The 20760-nt window shown below is 41.1% G+C and overlaps 1 protein-coding gene across 7 annotated transcripts; it reads right to left on the bottom strand.

Moving 5' to 3' along the window:
* Positions 1-61: 61 nt before the first annotated feature.
* tax1bp1a (Tax1 (human T-cell leukemia virus type I) binding protein 1a) lies at positions 62-20725 on the bottom strand. Of its 7 annotated transcripts, none has more exons than XM_044171106.1 (18): positions 20537-20725; positions 20290-20462; positions 18647-18820; positions 15645-15747; positions 14874-15064; positions 14351-14506; positions 11167-11315; positions 10574-10664; positions 10287-10472; positions 9822-10073; positions 9479-9670; positions 9280-9352; positions 7809-8332; positions 4790-4876; positions 3292-3478; positions 2979-3211; positions 2072-2154; positions 62-1665 (listed from the first exon to the last, which is right to left on the bottom strand). In XM_044171106.1, exons 1-18 carry the CDS (start codon positions 20556-20558, stop codon positions 1455-1457), a joined length of 3087 nt encoding a protein of 1028 aa, XP_044027041.1. In that variant the 5' UTR covers positions 20559-20725; the 3' UTR covers positions 62-1454. The 7 variants fall into 7 exon arrangements, with proteins under 7 accessions (XP_044027041.1, XP_044027043.1, XP_044027042.1 ...); XM_044171108.1 differs by having other exon boundaries at positions 20290-20400; positions 20520-20724; XM_044171107.1 differs by having other exon boundaries at positions 2979-3187; positions 20537-20723.
* Between the last annotated feature and the right edge of the window lie 35 nt (positions 20726-20760).

Raw genomic sequence — 20760 nt, 5'->3', positions numbered from 1 at the left:
GGACTGATGGTCATGTTATTTCTTCCCTTTTCAACCAAAATTAAAGACATTACAGTTTAACTGCATTTAGACAAGCTGACTTTATTCATAAATATCTTTGCAGTACACACTTAAACCACCGTCCTGACATTCTCATATGAAAATGGGCTGCATTGGACACATGACATACACACACATTTGCCTTGTGATTACTGGGCATGTGCAAAAAGCCTGAATACAACACTGTCAGGGGTCACTTTGTGACAGAATATAGACAAGCGGTGGTATGGAGACCTGTGGAAACAGACATATAAGTGACACTCACTCATGATGTGGACCTGCACACAAAGCAATGACTTTTTCTGCACAGTTCTAACTTTAAAATGTGGAAGTACATAACAATAAAGGTGTCTATAACATAGTGTCCTCCAGTCTATTTGCCTAAAACATGTTACATGTGTATCTCCAATAAAGAGACCAGCCCAGCCTCTTACCGACTGACCAAAGTAAAACATCACTGGTTCGCCATTCTTTCAGCACTAAAACATAAGGGAACTAACAATGAGGGAGTCGGGGTCACGACAGTAATTCACAGGTCTCTCCACAACTTATACTTATTTTCATATGTACAGTACATTCAGAATAAAGCCTTATTTAGTGCAGATACATGAAAATGTAGTGCTGTTTTTGTTTAAACCATTTGACGTCTTTGCAAAACATCATACGTACAGGAGTACTGTAGTTTGGGAGAAATCAAAGACCACTTGCCATTCAAGTAAAAAAAAATCACCACATCATTCTTCAAAGAAATATACATACTCAGATGACTCTTTAAGACATCACATATTCAGATCTCACTCTGCATTTACACTTAAAAAAACATTTTCTTATCTCTTCTGCCTTTCCAAGCTTTGGATCATGTCGACAATTAAAAGATGAAGATGTCTTGGCTGCTTTATCACAAGTGAATCCTTCTCATCGTAAAGGAATGTTCAGGGTAGTTAAAGAACAGGGACATTAACATACTAAAATGTTTTTTCTTCAAGGCCCCGGTTCAAGCTCCTGCTACAATTCACTCTTTTAGCTTGAAGAGCTGTAATTTTGTAGTTTTGAACACAATAAATGCATGCACTATTGATGGCGCTTTAGTCCCTTGAAGCAGAAAGATGAGCATAAAAATAATACAAAAGTAAAGGACCATGCACTATTCCCGAGTGCTAATGATCCTTTTACCCACTGTGTATTAAGGTGAAAGCTACCCTACTTAATTAACACCTTGGTGGAGTAGCCGCCAAAGGACAAACTCTGCTTCCTTTCAGAAGTGGACTACATTCTTTCTAACCTTTGTTAAGATTGCAAAAAAGTGCTAATGATTGTGTATTAACAAGACAACTTAACCGAACCCTGATCAAAATGAACTAACACACATTTACCCATACAGTATGTCAGAATTCTAGGTTTGCCCTCTGCATCCTTCATTCAATCTGCTCGAAGTTGAGCACGTGGCCGTCAAAGTGTGTGAGGACGTGCCTCTCGAACAGCTGCTGCTGGCAGTTGAGGGGGAACTGCTCGGAGCAGACGGGGCAGACCTTCCAGTGGCTTTCCACGTGCTGCTCGAAGCTGCGCTGCTCAAAGTGGGGTGGGAAGATCACCTCACATAATGGGCAGCGCTTGTGAACGTCACTCCTGGACAAAGAAAAGGAGAGAGTGGTAGTTGGAGACAGGTGAGACAGGGGGAGATGTGTCAGTTTGGTTCGGATCATGTAGTGGGAAGGTGTTCACTGACTTATTCTGTATGTTATTCCATTCAGTTGAAAGTATGTATACACACACACACACACACACACATATACATATACATATATATATATATATATATATATATATATATATATATACACACACACACACATATATATATATATATACACATATGTATGTATAACCTCTCTTTGCTATCTGTTTTTATCGATGTCCTCATCTTTGCTTGTGTGATCTTATTTCTACATCATGTGTCTTTCTGAAACACCTTGACTTTAAAAAGTCTATTTATTCTACAGTCGTTTGTTATGTGTGTGGGTAGGCACAGTACCTGGAGTCAAAGCAGAAGCTGCTCCTGGTTTCACTACGTCTACTGGACTGATGATCACAGGATGGCTGAGCCCCATCAGCAGCCTATGAAACACAACACAAAAGGATGGAAAATGAGGGCCATCTAATTGCTCATAGAGCTCTATGCACACACAAACACAACCTTTAAAGACATTTACTAGAAAGGGAAGAAATCCAAGGGCAACCAAATAACTGAACCACTAAAGATATGGGTGTGTAGGTATGTGTTATGTTTCTATTTAAAAAACAACACACAGCAAACCTTCCTCACTAGTCTCTATTCAGTTTGCCCCCAAACAACCAAATATATAATCTAACAGACCTAACGGATCTTTGGTCTGTCCCTTTGCAAAATCTCCCCTAATTACTCTCCAAGCCCTTGTTATCTTCGTCTCTCTTGAGCTCTGAGGGAGTGACGTTAATTAGAGCTTTATGCAAATTAGTTCAAAGCTTTGTCGTTTAAGGGCAAGCTACTATTCCCTTCGTTCAGTGAGGAGGAGCACTCCAGAGACGGAGAGAGAGAGAGGGATTACCGTGAAAGCAATTCTTTGGATGCTGAAAACACAAAGTGAGGGTAGGAAGGCCAACGCTGGGATCACAGTTAGTTTGTCATGCTTTTATGTTGCTCTAAAATACGGGTTAGTAAGTTCTACAAAAGGATATCCGGACATACTGAGATCAAATTGATGCTGTGATCGATTGTGATACTGTAACTAATTAACAAAATGTTTTCATCATGAAATCTATCTTTGAGGAGAGCGAGCAAAACATGCAAAATTAACACTGATTTTATTTTATTTATTTCATGTATGCATAATCTGGTGCATGTGAAACCTCAGTTGATACAGGTACTCAAGTTTGGTGGCAGTGAGTTTGTATGCACTTACATTTCGTGGCTCCTCCGGTGGATGCTCCAGGCTCTCAGGGGGGCTCGTAGTGCGGGAGGGCTGGATGCAGACCACCTCTCGGTCCCAGCCTGGTGCCCCAGGGCCCGGACTCGGTGGTGTGATTGGGGGAGCACAGGGCGGGGCGCAGGGTGGGGCCTCAGGTGGAGGACGGGACATGTGCTCAGGAGACAGCGCAACATCCACCCGGTCTAGAAAAACAGTAACACATGGAACTGTATATGACTTAGGGAGAACAGACAGATGCAGAGTCGAAGAGAACACGAAAGAATGACTATGTTTTAATTCCTCCCACCTCTTGAGATGTTAGTGGAGTAAGGATTGCCATACTGCAACTCAGCGGGCCTCTGTGGCACCAGTGGTGGAGGAGAGGGGTCCTGAGGGTATGGCAGGGGATAGCGCAGCACCATCGGCTGCCTCATCTCAGCACCCTGAACACCAGCTTCCTGCTCCCTCTGCCTGGACATGTAGCGCTGCAGCTCCTGGAGGGGAGACAAAATCCATCCCTGAGTGTCACAGTACCACAGAGCAATAAACTTATAACATACAACATATTATTAACATGTCTTTTAAACTGATATTTCCCGTTACTCAGTATTTGGTCCAGTTAAGCAATCAGACTTTGAAAACATACAAATAGCAAGCCAAATTTCAAGAAGACGCTACAGCATAAATACATTAGATCATCACTTGCACACACACTTTCCATATGCTCATAAGTTCAAACTATATATTGTATCTTTAAATTTTCATACTGTACATAGTTTTCATTATTTTCTGTATTTCAGTATGTTGTCTAGATTTTTTACCCTCTATATATGCTGTAATTAATATATTTTCACATGGCTTCCTTTCACAGTTGTGTTATGTTTAGATCCACCTCTTTTTTGTTGTGCTCTTTCGTAAATCCTCCTTTACAGATCTTTGGTGTGCGCACGTGCTAAATGTGTACACATGTTAAAGCATCAGCACAATCCATCATCATCTGTTTGAAGCGAGAGGGATTGATGAGAACAGCTGTGAGAAAGAAATTCAGTCAACATTTCCACAGCACAATTTAACAGTTGGAACCACACAGGGAGTAAGTATTTTCAGCTCAGAGTTAAGTTTCCCTCTACATTGTTTCTGCCCTTTGTGATCATATCTGAAGCAAGAGCATTAGTACCCTACTCATTACTGTAATGGGTGTCAGACTCTGGCTCCCTCTGCTCTGGCTTCACTGATAGAGGCACTCACCATCTCCCTCTTTTAGCTCCCTCCTTCCTCTCACTATTCCCCCCAGACCTCCTCTCTTGATGACTTCATTAGTGCGCTGCTATCAGGTTTAACATTTAAACCAGGGTTGGGAAGGTGAAACAGACACGTCGTGTGGCATTTGCACTGTCTAATGGCACTGTACCAATGGGCGAAAGAAGCAAGTATAGATGTATTAATTAGTGAGTAGTGGGGAATATGGAGAAGGGAAGGAATGGCTACAGAAAGAGTTCATACACTGCACTCAAGCGCTCATAATTCAATGTGATGATACTGCTTTGGACTTCAATTGAGAGCCTACTTTATCTACATTTCCACAGTTAGAAGCTAAATGTTGAGATGCAAATGTCTGTAGTTTGAAACCAGATGGCTTTTTAAAAATAAAACTATAACCTTAATTCACATTCAAAATCTGCACCGTTTCAACTGTGAAGACCAATCCAGTGATGGCTCATTTATTCAGAGCTGATACCTGCTAAGAAGTAACAATGGTTTAATGGGAACAACCAGCCATGTATATAAATAGTGTGCTGCTTTACCTCCTGTAGCTGCTCCTTGTCTCTGAGGGCCTGGGCGAGGTTGTGTTTCAGCTCCGTCACCTCGCTGGCTCGCTCTGCCATCTGTACCTACAGACGGGGTACACAGGGAAAAGAAAAAAACCCATCAGGACAGAGTTCATAACAAAGCACCTTGGAATTACTGTATCTGTACAACAAATGACTTTCAATAACCAATCAGATTTCCTGTAGAGGTGTCACGTCAGCACCAATGTCCCTGCCAGGGAACATTATGGGGTGAAAGCTGCAACTTAAAAAATTGTTCATTATCGATCTAATCTATCAATTTTTATGACAAATTAATTAATTGTTTAGTCCATAAAATTGTGAAAGAAATAGTGAAAAATCACAAACTTCAAAATGGTTTCTTAAAATGGCTTTTTTTTTCCTGATAAACAATCCAAAACCCAAAGATATTCACTTTACAATGATAAATCCTCACATTGAAGAAACTGGAACCATAGATTATTTGATGTTGTTGCTTCATAAATGTCTTAAACAATTAATCGATTATCAAAATTGTTGATGATTAATTTTCTGTCCATTGACTCGTCGATTATTCAACTAATTGTGTCAGCTCTAAAATAAATAAAACTAAAAATTTTACTAAATTGTTAACCGGCTTACTAATGCTAATGAAGGGAATGGGGTAAGCATGCTGAAAGGTACACAGAAATTATTGTAGCTCCCTGCTGCTCCAAAATTAATAGACAAGACATGTTTTAAATTCAAATGTCTTCAAATGTCTAAAACCCAAATACATTTAATTTACTATCACTTAAGACAAATAAATGCAGAAAATCCTCACAACTGAAAAGATGGAGATGGGGAATGTTTTTGCTTGAAAAATTACTTTAACAATTACTCAATTACCAAAATTGTTGACAATTAATTTTCTGTCGATTGACTAATTGACTTATTGTTTCAGCTCAAAAAATAACTAAACTAAACTAAAATAACTCATTATAGACTCACTCGTCCCTTCCTTCCCCTTTCCCTGCTTTCAGGTTTGATTTCCACTCCATTTGTGTCAACTGACGAAGAGGGATGTCAATGGACATACACACAGGCAAGCAAGTGAACATAATATTTAGTTTTATATAACCTGGAGCGGCATCAAATGTGCTTACTGTGAAACACACAGCTAAAGCCACAGAAACAGGGTCCGTGTCCAGGGCAGACTGGAGGAGCACTGCACACTGGAGCAGACCGTGAGATTGTAGTAAATCTCTTACTTTCGAACTAGACTCATCCTGTGGGATAGTTTACATGGCTCTTCTCTCATTTTATCATATTACAAAGGCTCCAAATCCCCTCCTCTCCAGCGGTCTCTCTCTTTCTGTTTCATGTCTGTCTGTCTATCCTACTTTTTTCACTCTTAAATTCTGTTTGCTTCTTTTGCTTTCCCCCTCATTCTCTTTCATCTCTTTTTGTCCTCTCTCCCTCTCCCCCTCTTTCATAAATTTACGGCGCAGCATTAGAGGGTTAGAGGGTTAAGTTCAGGTGAAGGGATTCTGCAACAGTGGATTTCTGTGCCCCCCCCAACTCCTCTCTCCCTGTCTATTCCTCTCCCTCGCTCCATCCTCTGGGTGGCTGATGTAAATAGCCGTAAAGAATGCCGTTCTGCGGCTGCCTCTCTTGTCAGTCTCCGGGGCCATTAAGAGCGGCTCGGGGCCCGGGGCACTCGCCTCAGACAGGAGACTCTATCAAAGACAGGGGAGAGCCTTATTTACAGCGCCGATAAACACACACTTACTCATGGAGATTAAATGCCAGTGGGTACTTTGGCGGACATTCGCACGCAAAATGCAGCGGGTCCACAAGCTTGAGTGCTCGTACTGAATCACACACACATACCACACACATCGGCTTGTGTGTGGCACGGATGCAGTGGCTATGTGAGCAACGCATGGAGTTACATAGTTACTCTGGTTAATGCATGCTCAAGTAAACTGTTATGAACATTTGCTACTCTGTGACCAAGTGTAATTGTTGCTATTGTTGCCACTAGCTGTACCCTCTCTCCTTCAGTCAGCAATGGTAGGACACTTTTTAAAAGATTTATCTCATAGTTTTTCTGCTTTATTAGAATATTTTGTACAGTGCTATAACAATTACCCTGTTAATCCAGTAGAAAATGATTCAACATCAATTTTGATTATTAATTGTTTAACTAATTTACCAAGCAAAATTGAGCACAAGAAGCTAAACATTCGCTGGTTCCAGCCTCTCAAATGTGAGGATTTGCTGCTTTTTTATATTGTAATATATATATTTGAAGATGGCACCTTTGGGCTCTGGGAATTTAGGGTCAGGGTCAGCATTTTTTTACTATTTTGTGAGATTATATGTAAATGGCCAAGTCTAAATACAAAAAATGTAGGTTAATCATGAATCAAAACAATTATAAGTCAAAGCCTTAATTTTGCATAAAAATGATACACACTCAGAACACTGTGTTCATAAACATCTGAGCTGACAATTATTGCTACTGTTTTTTATTTTTTATAAAATGAGTCAGAAATATGTTAAAGATTAAAGTTGAATATAGTACAAAATAACCCGTGTTAGGTAAGAGACAAACTTTATAACATACCCATTATGATTGGATTACAATCTCACAGGTTAATTCAAAAGTCTGGATTTCTTTGTGTATGTAACTACATGCAGTGATAGAAAATATCCAAATTAAATGGTGTGGATAAATTGACTAAATTGATGCACTAAAAATGTGCAATGAGGAACAGAATAGGTCTGTGAGAGGCTTCCTTCCACATTTACCAAACTACACTGGAGCATGCATGTTGTTTTAATCTTTATGTACAAAGGAAATGTTTTGCTGAGTGTTCATTGGGAGTACAGTAGCTGCCTTGCTTAAGGGCTTCTACACAACCGCTGACCATTGTGAGGGCATTGATCCCTCATATTTCCAGCCACCAACATCCTCACAGTCACAACTCTCTGAGCTTTGAGCTATATGGTGTATATGTTTGTGTCTTACTCTGAATCGTTCTTCTTCGTTGGCCAGCCGCTGTTTGAGCGTCTCGTTGATTGCACACTGCTCCCTCCATTTCTCCTCCATCATCGCCAGCTCCTCCTCCACCGAGCGGGTCTGTTCCTTCTCTGCCTCCCCCATGCTCCTGCCCTCCACCTCCAGCAGCACCTGCTCCGCCACAACATCCCTCACTTCCTCGGCCTTCCCTGCTATTTCCACCTGGCTGTTCTCTTCGGCACTCTGCCTCTCGTTCTCCACCTCCACCCAGCTCGTCATCCTCAGGCTCTCCTCTGGCAGGCTGTCCTTCGTCTCCTCTTTTTCTTTCTCTTTGTTTTCTTTCTCTTTGTCCTCTCCTTGGTTTGCTTCTTCCTCAGCTTCCACCTCTGACCTCTCCTTTGGCATTTTCTCTTTCTGCCTTTCTTCCTTCTCTGTGCTGATGTTTGCATCAGTATGTGCGGATTCCCTGTTATTAAGTACTTGAGTGATTGTCATCTCAGCTGCTTCTTGTAGGACTGCAATAGCTATATTCTCTGTTAAACATACAAAGAGTAGAACACTGAAGATTGCATTGTCAGCAGGACAATATTTGATTCAATTATTAACACTTAAAATTAAGTGATAACTATGGATATGTCACAATCACCTTTTATTTTCCTTAATTCCTTTTTATTAACAATGGCAAAAACAAACATGACAAAAAAAAAACAACCCAATAGGTTTTTTTTTTTTTAAATCATAGTTTTGTGAATAACCTTTTTTCAGTGTAATCAATATCCGTCACCCAGACTCACCTACTTTTATTCACTTCCTACATTTCCAAGAAAGATTTTTGAAAATTTCCAGAGAATCTGCATCTACTTGTTGTTGTAAGATGTGCAACATACATTTATAATATATATAGTATAGTATACAATATATAGTATATAGTATAGTATAAGATATAATAGCATAGTAGAGAAAAAGTTTTGTCCAGTCAAGAAAATTGAGTCACACCACTTACTGTTCATTATGTCATGTGATTGCAATGCATTACTGTCGACTGAAGATACTGTTAGTGGAAAATCTGGTATTTCTACCTTATAATTTTTTTATGAGAAAAAAACAAACAAACAAAAAACAAAACAAAACAAAGAAGAAATAAGTGGTGAGAGTACCTTTTCTACAATGAATTTCTCTATTTGATATTTGAACTTGATCCAGATTAACAAGTTTAAGCTCTTGGTCAGACATACAAAACTATGTCTGTTGGCATGGTATATGTTTGGGTAGTTATCCCTGGGAATAAGACAGGTACTACACATCTTCAAACAAGAAAATGGAAATACAATGTACATCACTATGTAACTGTTTTTTCAAGTGTTACAGGATTCATTTATTTTGGACCTAAGAGAAGTTCATAATATAACAACATGCATTTATATTTTTGTACTTGAATGTGTGTGTGTGTGTGTGTGTGTGTGTGTGCGCGTGTGTGTACCTGCTGTCGGTGACTCTGGACTAGGGGTCAGTGGCTCCTGTGTTGTTTTGGTGGATGCATTTCTCTTTGGCTCCTGAAAAAATACACACACCCACAACACCATATGTATCAACAAAATTTAACTGCTACTGGTTTAGGCATAAATTGACCTGTGTGTAATATTTCTTTTCAGCACTGAGTTTTGCTACACAGTACTCACCCCCTGTGACTCAGTTGTATTAAGTTTGGCCACCTGCCTGCGCAGGCGCTGACACTCCCGGTACTTCTCCTTGTAGTGCTCAGCAGCCATGTGAAGACGCAGCTTCAGCTCCTCCACCTCTCTCTGCAGCTCGGCCTCTGCCTCGGACACCACCGTCATGCTGGGTGTTATCTCCCCACTTGTTCCTACACCCTGGGAAAGATGGAAATTAAGGGGAAATTTTGGAAAAAGAAAAAAAAGTGTGAAAATTCCATCAGGAAAAACCTTTTCCAAAGATTGCTTCAGAATAGAAAGAATAAAAAGCAAAAGACAGAGGAAAAGAATAAGAAAGTCGGACACTGACCACTTCCTTCTGTGCAGTGCTCCTCATGCGGTCTAGCTGGCTCTCCATGCGTTGGCACTCGGCCTGAGCATCAGCTAGACTGGCACGGAGCTTGTCAGCTTCCAAGCGGGCGCGGTACAGCTCGGTCATCGTGTGGTCACGGGCGCTGGCTGAGTCACGGAGCTCCGAGGCCAGCAGGGAGGCCTGCTGCCTGCACGCCTGAAGCTGCTCCTCTGCCTGACGGAGGTGCTCACGCACACGGGCCAGCTCTGCCTAAAGACATGGGAGGGAAATGATATACCGTATATAGATTAACTGATTTTACATATATTATACAGACACACACACACACACACACACACAAGTGGGTGCAGTATGCATGAACTGCACTTGGATGCTCACACACAAGATAATGGACAAACAATTTATTACTTGGCTATCTAGTTAGTTGATCCAGGCAGTAACATTTCAAACAACCACTACTACCTTGTCAGCCTTGTGTGCCAGCAGCTCTTTCTCCAGGCTGTCCCGCTGGGCAACGCAGGCCCTGAGCCTGTCCAGCTCCTCCTGGAACTGGGCAATGGTCACCTCCCGGTTCAGCTCCACCGCCTTCAGCATCTGCAGCTCTGCACTCAGCTTAGTGTTCTCCAGCTCAGTGCTGCGCAGGTGGTTCTACATATGTGACAACACAGAGAAAGAGAAAAATGCTTTGTCAAAATGCACCTTTTCATTTATCCAGCCTTTTAGCTACACTATGAAGAGCTTTCTCACACCTTGTAGAGGTCTCTCTCATCCTTCTCGTTTTTCAGCTGGCTCTCCAGGTTGTCTCTCTCTGCTGTCAGCTTCTTCAGACGGTCACGCAGACTGTGGCATAAAATGATGAAAATAACTTTTGTACAACTTTCATCTTCAAACCAATCCTCATGCTAAAGTTTAGTAACTAAGAGGACAACTTCAGAAGACCTTTCTAATGGTAATATGTGTGTGTACAGGTTCCAAAATTATTAACCGCAACCCACAGTGTCAGCAAACTCTGTTTTTGCCAAAAGGCTAGGTTGCATGGTCACATCCCATCCATCATCTAAGGGAGTTGAGGAGAGACAAGCATTTAATGCAATGTACTACAATATCTGTGAAATAAATACCACCCTTGTTAAGCTTATGTTTAAATTTTACTGAGTCAGGGAGGTGTTGATTCAATTTAATCATTATTTTTGATTTGCATTTTTTGTCCAATGTAATGTCGACGAGTGGAATGATGAAGATGTTGAGAAAGCAGAAGGCAGGCAAGAAATCCTCCTCAGTCATGTCCTCACAGAAATGGGTTAGTCTGGATGATGGTCGCGTGTTCACATTCTCCACTCACCAATCGAGCTCTGTCTCCTTTTGCAGGCCTCTCTGGGTGACTCCCAGCAGGTCCTCCTCCAGCTGGCGGACCCGGTCCGTGGCCTCTGTCAGCCTCCTCCTCACCTCCTCCCTCTCCTCTGACAGGCCCTGCGACGAGCGCAGCAGCTCCTACGGGACAGAGAGGCATCTGTGGATCACAGTGACAGGCACTACAGCCAATCTCAGCAGGCTGAACTTGGAAGAGAAAGAGTGCTGGACAAAGCAAAGAGCTTATGCCATACTCATGATTAATCACAGATGGTTATATTTCATGTGACGTGCAACTGTCAGGTTGCATATATAGTACATATTATATGTCACACTGCTGTATATTTGTTTTTACGCACATTGTATTTATCATTTGTACCTACACTCATTTATATCACACACTTATTAGGTACACCCATATAAAACTAAAGCAGTCTACTACTTCAACAGCCCCACAAAAAAATCGATGGTTCTAATGTTCTGTTTTAGATTTGCACTAACTATTTTATGCACATGTATATTTGCACAGATATTGCAAAAATTAATACATTCATGTATATACTATTAGATATTGTAATGCATATTTTACAAATAGCTTTCAAATCTTGTTTCAGTTAGGTATTTTTAATTTAATTTTAAATAGTTCTTTTTTCTGTTTCCTACCTCTACAGCCTGTTTCTAGTGCAGCTGTAACATGTGAATTTCCCCTCTGGGGATGAGTCAAGTCTTATCTTATCAATCACAAATCACCAGTTACAAATTATGACTCATGTGAGCCTTTTGATGGATGCAAAAGACATTCAGTATCTGAAGTTACTGAAATGTTCAGTAGCCTTAATTGAACAAACAGTAACATTATGTGGTAAATGCATGCAGGAATAACCTGTCTAGTATCAGTGGATTCCATAAAAAACAAATTCCTGGTAGCGCACAGCAGATCATATTAGGTCTATTCTCACCATGTTGTGGGCCAGCTGAGGAAATGCCTTGTTTGAACTTGCTGCTTATCAGCAGTGAAGGACATTAACTCATCCATAGCTAATATTGGTTGTGACAGAACAGCATACCTCTGCACACACCCTCCTTTCTATTTGTAGCGTTCACACACACACCTACAGAAAGACGAACACACAGCTACACATTCAAGGACATATTGAGGCAGAAAAATTGCACAGAGTACAGCCATCAATCTAGAAGAGACAGAGTGCACATGCACACACCAATGCATACTCAGGCCTGTCTCCCTCTGGGCTTGGCTCTGCGTAGATTACTGTATGATTTTTACGGCTGGCGTTTGGGAAGCACTTTAGCAGTGCATAAAGACCTTATAAAAAGTGTAGTCGTAAAATTAGCAGCCACAAAATATGTACTTATGTGTTCATGTTAAGCTCAGGATATTTTCATCAGTGTGGCATGAGCTAACGCACCTACTGTAAATGCTCTACTAAGAGAAACACACCTACTCACACAAGTCATATATCTGATGGACATGCCTGTTGAATGAAAATCAGCACGGTAATAACAGTGTGTGTTATAATTTACGGCGATTTTGTCCTTTGTAAAAAGAGCAGCGGACTAACTCAAAGCAGCCTGCTCTTACTCTGAGCCTAGACCTGCGAGCGACACTAGGGGGCGATAAGAGACTAGATTCAAACTCACAAATTTCTTGGCAAGTTTCAGTGTTCCATCTCCCTAATGCTGCCACCCCCTCTCTGTTTTCAATGAGATTCCTTGAGTTGACTGTCACTAAAAATACATAAAATACAAAAATATGAAATCTGACTCATCCTGGTGAGTGAGTGAATGGGGAGGGAAAGGAGTCAAAAGTAGATGAAATTGAGGTAGAAGGTAGGTGAAGTAGACTTTTTCTTTTAAAAATATTTGTTTAATTTTGATTAATGTTCCCAAATGTATTTTTGTTTTCTATGCTTTAGCAAAATAATTCATAAGTTTTAATGCCAATAAACCAACTCCGAAATGAAAACACTGAGTATTGAGAGAGAAAGACAGGGACAGACAGACGGGGAGAAAATAGACAGTGAGAAAGCAGTGGCCACTGAATCGCGTGACTGAGTGGTGTTTGTCCCTGAGGCTGGGCAGGGCTCTTTTTTCAGGCAGGCGGTTTTGCGGACTACCCTCCTCTCATTCCACACACAGACTAAAAGGGTTTTGCAAGCGGGTGGCATAATGAGTGTGTTTGTGTTTGTGTATGTGCGCACGCTTGTGCGTGTGTGAATGCACATTAGAGGGGCCCTGTGGTGTGGAAGCTGATTGTGAGTGTGAGAGTGAAGGGGGGCAGTTTGTGTATGCGAATGAGCATGTGTGTGTGTGTGTGTGTGTGTGTTTGTGTGTTTGACGTCATGTTTGTTCACTCTGTGGTTGCGATGGCATCGTCCCTGACGCCAGATGCCCGAGAAAACTGCGTCCCAATTCCGTTCTGGCCCACTGAGTCAGGTCGTTAAAGAGGGAGAGAAAGATGGCCGTGCACGCACGCACGCACGCACGCACGCACACACACACACACACGCTGCGGCTCTTTGTGTGTCTCTCAAACATGGACACAGATTATTCATAAATTCGAGCCTTTGAAGTTTTCAGACCTGTGATCACTGGTGAGGAACCGAATCCACACACACGTGCAAATAGAGTCTGTTTATGTACACACTCACCCCTACACATGTACACACACACTTGCATACAAATACACACATGTGCAAATGCCTCCTTATACCTGTGGTATAAGGAGGGGATGGGACAGAGTTTACTTGAGCAAACATGTAGAAATGTGCGTAGAACAGGGCATCGGTAGAGTCTTAGACCTGAAAATTGAAAGCGTTGGTCGCTGTCAGCATGCATGTTGTTGCCATGTTTTTTGTTTGTAAAGCAGCTGAAATGAAGGCAACAATATCTGCGACTGAGGCGTTGTGATTTGGACTGTTTCACATGTGAGACAAGAAGCAGAGCCCACGTAAAGGTGGCAGAGTTTAAAAGTGTAAAAGAACAGGCCACTACAGTTGTTAATCTCAATGTTGAACAAATACCTTTTGATTAGTAACATTAAACCTTTAATTATATAAATACATTCAAAAACTATGTCTACTATATATATACTAATTTGCGCTGTGTGCAAAAAAAACCTTCTCTCTCAGAGCATCGCTTCCTGCCATCACTCTAACCTGGTTGTGTGTCCGTAGCAGGCAGCACGTGTCCCTCTCCTGCTCCCTCTCCCTGGCCAGTCGTTTCTGCTCTTCCTGCAGTTGCTGTTTCTCCTCCTGGAGGAGACGCATGGCCTTCAGCAGCTCCCTACGCTCCTGCTGCGCCTCCTCCACATGCTGCCAGGCAGGAGGTGAGTTAAGGGTAAAGAGAAAGAAGGTGAGAATGGTACGTGCTCCTTGAAGATTTTGGTGATCAAGTCACTTAGTTTTTACAGAGTTTTATATAAAATTCTATTTGTGTTGTATGATATATATTGCGTTGTATCTATGTCTGTCTAGAAGGACAATAATTGAATAGTTTTTAATGCCAAATGGGGAATTCTCTCTTTTCACCCTACCCAGTGAGGTCAGAGATCACAGTCAGGTACAGAACAGAACCTCTGGATCTGGTAGGGATCTAATACCTATAGCACCCTTTAATGGGGGCCAAGACCCAGAAAGATGGAAAATAGAAAAAGAAATATCTTCATCTCGTGTGGCCTACCTCTAGCAGGCCAGTCTTGGTGGTGACGACCAGTATGTCTGAGTTGCTGTCGTCCTCGGTAACAGTCAGCAGTTCTTCAGTGGGAGTGGCTGACCTGAACTGGAAGGGCGTGCTGGCTCCTCTAATGTCACCAGCATGTGTGACATAACAAAACTGGTAGAACTCTCCATCAGATTTAGGAACATAATAACCTACAAAGAGATAAGAGTGAGCGATTGTGTGAAATTCTCATTTTGTTTTTCATTGTATTTAATATTAATTTAATCAACTAGTACCTATTTCAGGTATATATTTCTACAATAAAAACATTTATCAAAAACATTCTATATTTCCATAGGTGACACATCATTTATATATGCTAATATTTCAAATCCCATAGCTACACTGTGAGATCTCACTGCAGCACATCATTCACATGTTAGGCCTGGTTCTCTGGGACAGAGGAGTAAGTACAGAACATCCGGCAGCCAACCGATTTTACTAACTACTGACACACCACAGCACACTCTCATATTTTCACTCTGTAATATCTGACCGTTCCAGGCCCAGTAAAACCAGTTTGCAGGCCCTCAACCTGTGTGTGTGTGTATGTGTGTGGCTCGAGAGGTGCTCAGGTCCCAGGCCGCCGTTTGCGGTTGTGTTCCCTTATTAAATAAAAGTGCTGGTTTTTATATGCGCCGTAAAATGGAGGAGTTACTTTGGAATACCCTGGGCCTGTATAGTGGTTTACATAGTGTGTGTGTGTGTGTGTGTGTGTGTGTGAGTGTGTACCTTGAAACACCACAGTCCTGTGCACAGTACTTCCTGGTTCGTAGTGTTCAGGCATAGGAGACCAAAGGAAGGTGTAGTAATCTCTGGCTGTGTTCCAACCCACCTGAGTACATAAACCACAATGAAAATGTTGATCCACAACAAAAAATAGTGCCTGACTGGACAGTGTAAATCAAGAGATTATGTTGAAAAAGAAATCACAAATTTCACCTTTTTTTTGCATTAACATAAATTGCTAATAGCCAGATGACATTTTATTATTTTTTATCATTAGATTTTCTAAAACACACTGAATAAAGAAAGCAGGAGGATTACATACAATGTTCAAGGCAAGAATGGAAACATTTAAAACCATGCTCCCTCATTCTTCCACACACCTCCTCTTCCTCCTCTCTCCTTCCCCTCAGTTCCTGCCCCTTTTAAGCTCACACAAAAGAGGGGCAGTAAAGGTGTGAGAATGGGGTGGGAGCATAGGGCTGTATGTAGCTTTGCGTGCATGTACACACATGCGCAGACTCGTGAGACGGCAGAGAACAACCCACGTGGACATGAGAAGAGGGGGGAAAAAATAAGAATGAGGGAAGAAAAGGTGAAAATTTTACACAAAATGGCAAGGGAGATGTAATTCCATGGATTTCATGTGTTGTTAGGTGACAGATGATGAAAGGGAGTTGTGAACATCATAACTCAGGCCCTGCTTTGTAAATCTGTCGCGCCCACCGCACACTCTCCCTGTCTGGGCCGCTCATGCACATACGCACACCTCGTTTCAACTCACATGTGCGATACATGTTTGTGGTATTACATAACTGCACTTCAGCTGTGGATACCTCAACCACCTGTGGTACTATGGGGCTTTTTTTCATTTTAAAAATGGAGAAAAAGTGGCGCAAGTTCCTCTTTTGGACAGCTGCCACATAGTAATCATATAATATTACAGTTTAGACAGTTGGTTGACTATGCTATACTGGAAATTATAGGATGCACAAAACACTGGGAGGACTCACTTGCTTTTGTTGAATTAAATGAATTAAATGAGCCATAACTTTCATAGATGAAATAATAACATGCCATATAATTTTTTACTATGTTCACATAAAACCATTTCTGCAGTTAAATATTTAAATATACAACAATCAAATTAACAATTAAATGAATTTAAGTTAAAATACCTGATAAAGCATTGGGAAGCTTTAACTGGCAACAGTAAATCAACGGAGCTACTCAAAACATTTGTCAAAATTTCAGGTTCGCTAATGCTGTTGTATGATACCTAATTGCAGTGTTTGCCTTATCAACCCATTACACTGAGTATAATGCCAAAAACATTCTTTCCACATTCAGCAGTATCTCAGTGAGAGGCTAGGCTGCAATGGACTCCTGCCAAGTTTGCTGTGCTCACGTGTGTTTGCTCAAGAGAGAACAGACATAAATAATTTTTCTAATTGCAGAGTGAAGTTGACTGACATTTGGTTATGTATGGTGTGGCATTCCAACACAGGAGTGAGGTTATAAAATAATCACAGGCAAGGCAGCTATCAATCATTCATTCAAGGTGTGGGGGAACAGCACAATGACAAGTTAATTATACACTTACACAACGGGTTTCTCCCTGCCGACCCAACAAACATGCCACAACCAAAAACCTCCACAGGGCTTTTTAGGGAGTTGTGTATGTGTGTGCGTGTGTCAAACATCAAACTCAAATTAAACCAAACCAAGCTTTCACTGGACAAACAAAGGAAAACAAATATGTGCAATGTATCAGTGATGTATGAAAAAATGTGTCACCATGCTGGAAAACAAAAGAAAATTTGCCTAGCTTGATTAGAGCATACTCTGTTGATGTTTACTGTGTATACACTGCATGTGAGTACTGCACCACCATCTAGGAGCAAGTTTGTTATACCAAGATCCTTATTATTGGACTATCAATATTTTCAGCCACTAGGGGGTGTCTGTGCACAACTGAAATGAACAGTGCCTGTCTGTGCAGTCTGAGTCATCCTCATAGCAAGTCAGCTTTATTGCTCAGTCTCTCTCTCTAAAACAGGTAACACCTATAGATTAAAAAAAACTGGGTTCATCTCCTGCTATGATCAAAGTGGATGATTATTATTTGTAAAAGCACACATAAATCGTCAGCTCATCATCAGCTGAATGGTTTGTTCTAATGATATACTGTATGCACACACATTGCCAAGTTTTGCCAGAATTAAAGAGATAAATATCACAAAAAGACAGACATGTACGTCAAAAGGATTAAAGAAGCGTGGTTTGCTTGTTCCCTGACATGAAGCACCAACCATCAAACAGGTTTCATTAGCGTGGATTACAACAATTAAATTTTCCAATTGGCTTTTTTCCATATAAACCCAGCATCTTTATTCCTTTTTAATTGAGCTGGTGGATTTGAAGTTAGTTCTTAAACAACAATAAAATGTTTATCTTTTGACTTTACAAGACATTAAATTTCCTAGTTCACATTTCCTGTTAATTACGTGTGAGATTTGATGGCCTTGATAAAAGAGCAGAGCGGAGGCTGGTTAGCAGGAAGCAGAGAAAAGACTGATGGAAAGACAGAGGGGAACGAACAAGTGAAGTGGGGGGAAAAGAGGTCCTAATAAGAATCAGAGTGGTTCATAAAGAGCACCAAATGTTTGCCCCCCAGCGAGACCTACTGCAACCAGCCCACCATGTACACTCTTCCTCTTTCTGCAACCACACCAAAGCTTGTAGTGAGGTTTTAGGCACATAGTGAAGAGCTGAACCATTAGTGTCAAGACGGATGTATGTGTTAATGTGCCAACTGTAAACCTATAGCCAATTAATAAAACCCTAACACATAATCCATGTCACAAACACTTATGTAATGGGCTGGGAGCTCTAAATATCTCTGTGTAACATAAATGATTCAGATTAATAAAAGCCTGGTCCTTAATTGATTATGCTTGACAATGTCTTTGAAGCATGATAAAGCAGCTGTAGTGCGTGTGATGTACCTTGAAGATGCCCACCCAGTCTTTGGGGTGGGGAGCAATGTAAGGGGTCAGGGTGTAGCGACACTCCAGGGGTGCCTGGGGCAGGAAACTCTTCCCCACATTCTGGAAGATGACGTGGGCAAAGTTGGACGTTTCCATAACGCTGACACTGCTGCCCGGTGATGAGTCCACCACCTGGAATGATGACATTGTATCCTGTTGGTCACTTCATTTGTCTGTAAAAGACAAAAGATTAGAGGACAGAGAAGTTGAGCATCCCAAACAGTACAGTGAAGGGAAGGTATAAGTCTTTCTTTAAGTCTCACAGACACACAAATCCTTGTACTTCTATCTTTGTGAGGACCGTCATCAACATAATGAATTCCCTAGCCCCTTACCCTTACCCTAACCTTAACCATCACAACTAAATGCCTAACCCCAACCCTTACCCCAGCCTAATTCTAACCTAGACCTTAAAACCAAGTCTTAACCTTCAAACAGCCCTTTGAAGTTGTGAGGAGCAGCCAAAATGTCACAACAAAACCTGCACCCAATCATGTTATATTTCTTGTAATCTGTGATGTTTACCGCACAAAGAAAACTTTTGTTTCATGACTTCAGTCTTTCAGATAGTGCTGTCACCCAAGCAACTGGTGCACCGTCCTAAAATGGCACCAAGCCTGGGAAGAAGCGCTATCTTAGGGATAAACTTGGGGGAAAAAACCCTTCCATTGCTGAATAACCTATGAGCTTTGTGAAGGGGTATAAAAGTAGGAGTAAAGAGTAGATGTAGGATTTTGAAAGGAAAGTTGCATTATGGGACATATAGTATCCAGTGTGTTTGAAGCCTAAACCATACTAGAGACTAAAAGGCAGGATATCTCTGAAGACTCAATTTTGACCATTCTTTTTTGAATGTGTCTCTTGCAAGTCCCCCAACTTTATGAAAATGCAATATTGAATTGCTGGAGTACCCCTTGAAGTAAATGATACTTCTTTCACCAAATAATAATAATAACAACTTTATTTAAATTGCCCCTTTTAAAAACAAAGTTACACAGTGCTTTACAATAAAAACTAATATTAAAAGTAAATAAGAACCAAAACACAAGATATAAAACAAGATAAAATAATGTAAATACACAACAAATACAATGACAACAAATACCATCGGTTAATAAAGGAGGTAGTCAGGAGTAGAGGAAGAGCAGGTGTGAATGTTTGTAGCTGCTTGCAAGCATCACTGTCATGCCTTAATCTTTTCATGGATGAGAATAAAGCTAAAACAACACACCCTCCTGCCCCATATTTCCATTTAACCCAACGCTGGACTCCTCAGTAAGATAAACGAATGTTAAAGTGACTAAGTCATAACTGATGCTCAGTTCAGCTAACATAACATCGTCTGTACACTAGGTTCAGCGACAAAAGCTTAGTAAATGTTTCACGAAACAGCTAAGGTACAACTAAGCCATATAAAACAAGCTCAGTTAGCCAGAGGATTATCGTATTTACGATGGCTAGGCAGCTAACATTAGCTTGTGAACAGGCCATGTCGTGTCAAGTCACTGGCTAGCTAAACATTATCCTAGTCGGTCAGCTACCTTGCTGACACAAGACACGGAAATTATAGGCGTTAATTTAGCTTGAAATTGAAAGAGTACCCTTTTCATATGAATTCCACTTGCAAAAAAGGCGGAATTTCTGCCGGACAGGCCGATGTTTTCGCCACTGTCCCTGTTGTTGTCAACGCTCTGACGATGATGCGTCTCTTCCTGAAAGAGCAAATGATGCTGAACTTCCGGGATGCTGAGCAGTACCAAGGATGCTGAGGATGCTAAAGGGTGGAAAGCAGATGTCTCTACGACTGGGGAGAACTTTATTAAATACTTACGTTACAAATCAATTTACCAATTCTCTTCTCTTGCTTCATAGATTTGTATCCCTTCTGAAAACAGCACCACAGGATGACTGTGGAGATTATCTGCAGTCTCTAACTATGTAACAATCATTGCAAAGCAAAATATACACTGTGCAGCTAATTTTATTGTTGTGAACTCTATTGATTTTACGTTTTTGTTAATTTAGACTGAATACTGCACTCACAACAGCGGCTAAAGGGTATTAGGTAAAAG

The sequence above is a fragment of the Siniperca chuatsi genome, linkage group LG17, assembly GCF_020085105.1.
Source record: "Siniperca chuatsi isolate FFG_IHB_CAS linkage group LG17, ASM2008510v1, whole genome shotgun sequence".
Classification (NCBI taxonomy): domain Eukaryota; kingdom Metazoa; phylum Chordata; class Actinopteri; order Centrarchiformes; family Sinipercidae; genus Siniperca; species Siniperca chuatsi.
This window is presented reverse-complemented; position numbering and strand designations above follow the sequence as displayed.

What these genes read in the sequence shown, in the direction of transcription:
- tax1bp1a (XM_044171106.1), bottom strand. Translation starts at nt 20,558, where the DNA reads ATGAAGCAAGAGAAGAGAATTG. An exon ending in GAAGCAAGAGAAGAGAATTG is followed by an intron (nt 20,463 to 20,536) that starts GTAAATTGATTT and finishes TCCACCCTTTAG; the next exon opens with CATCCTCAGCATCCTTGGTA. An exon ending in AGCTTCTGCTTTGACTCCAG is followed by an intron (nt 1,666 to 2,071) that starts GTACTGTGCCTA and finishes TTCTTTGTCCAG; the next exon opens with GAGTGACGTTCACAAGCGCT.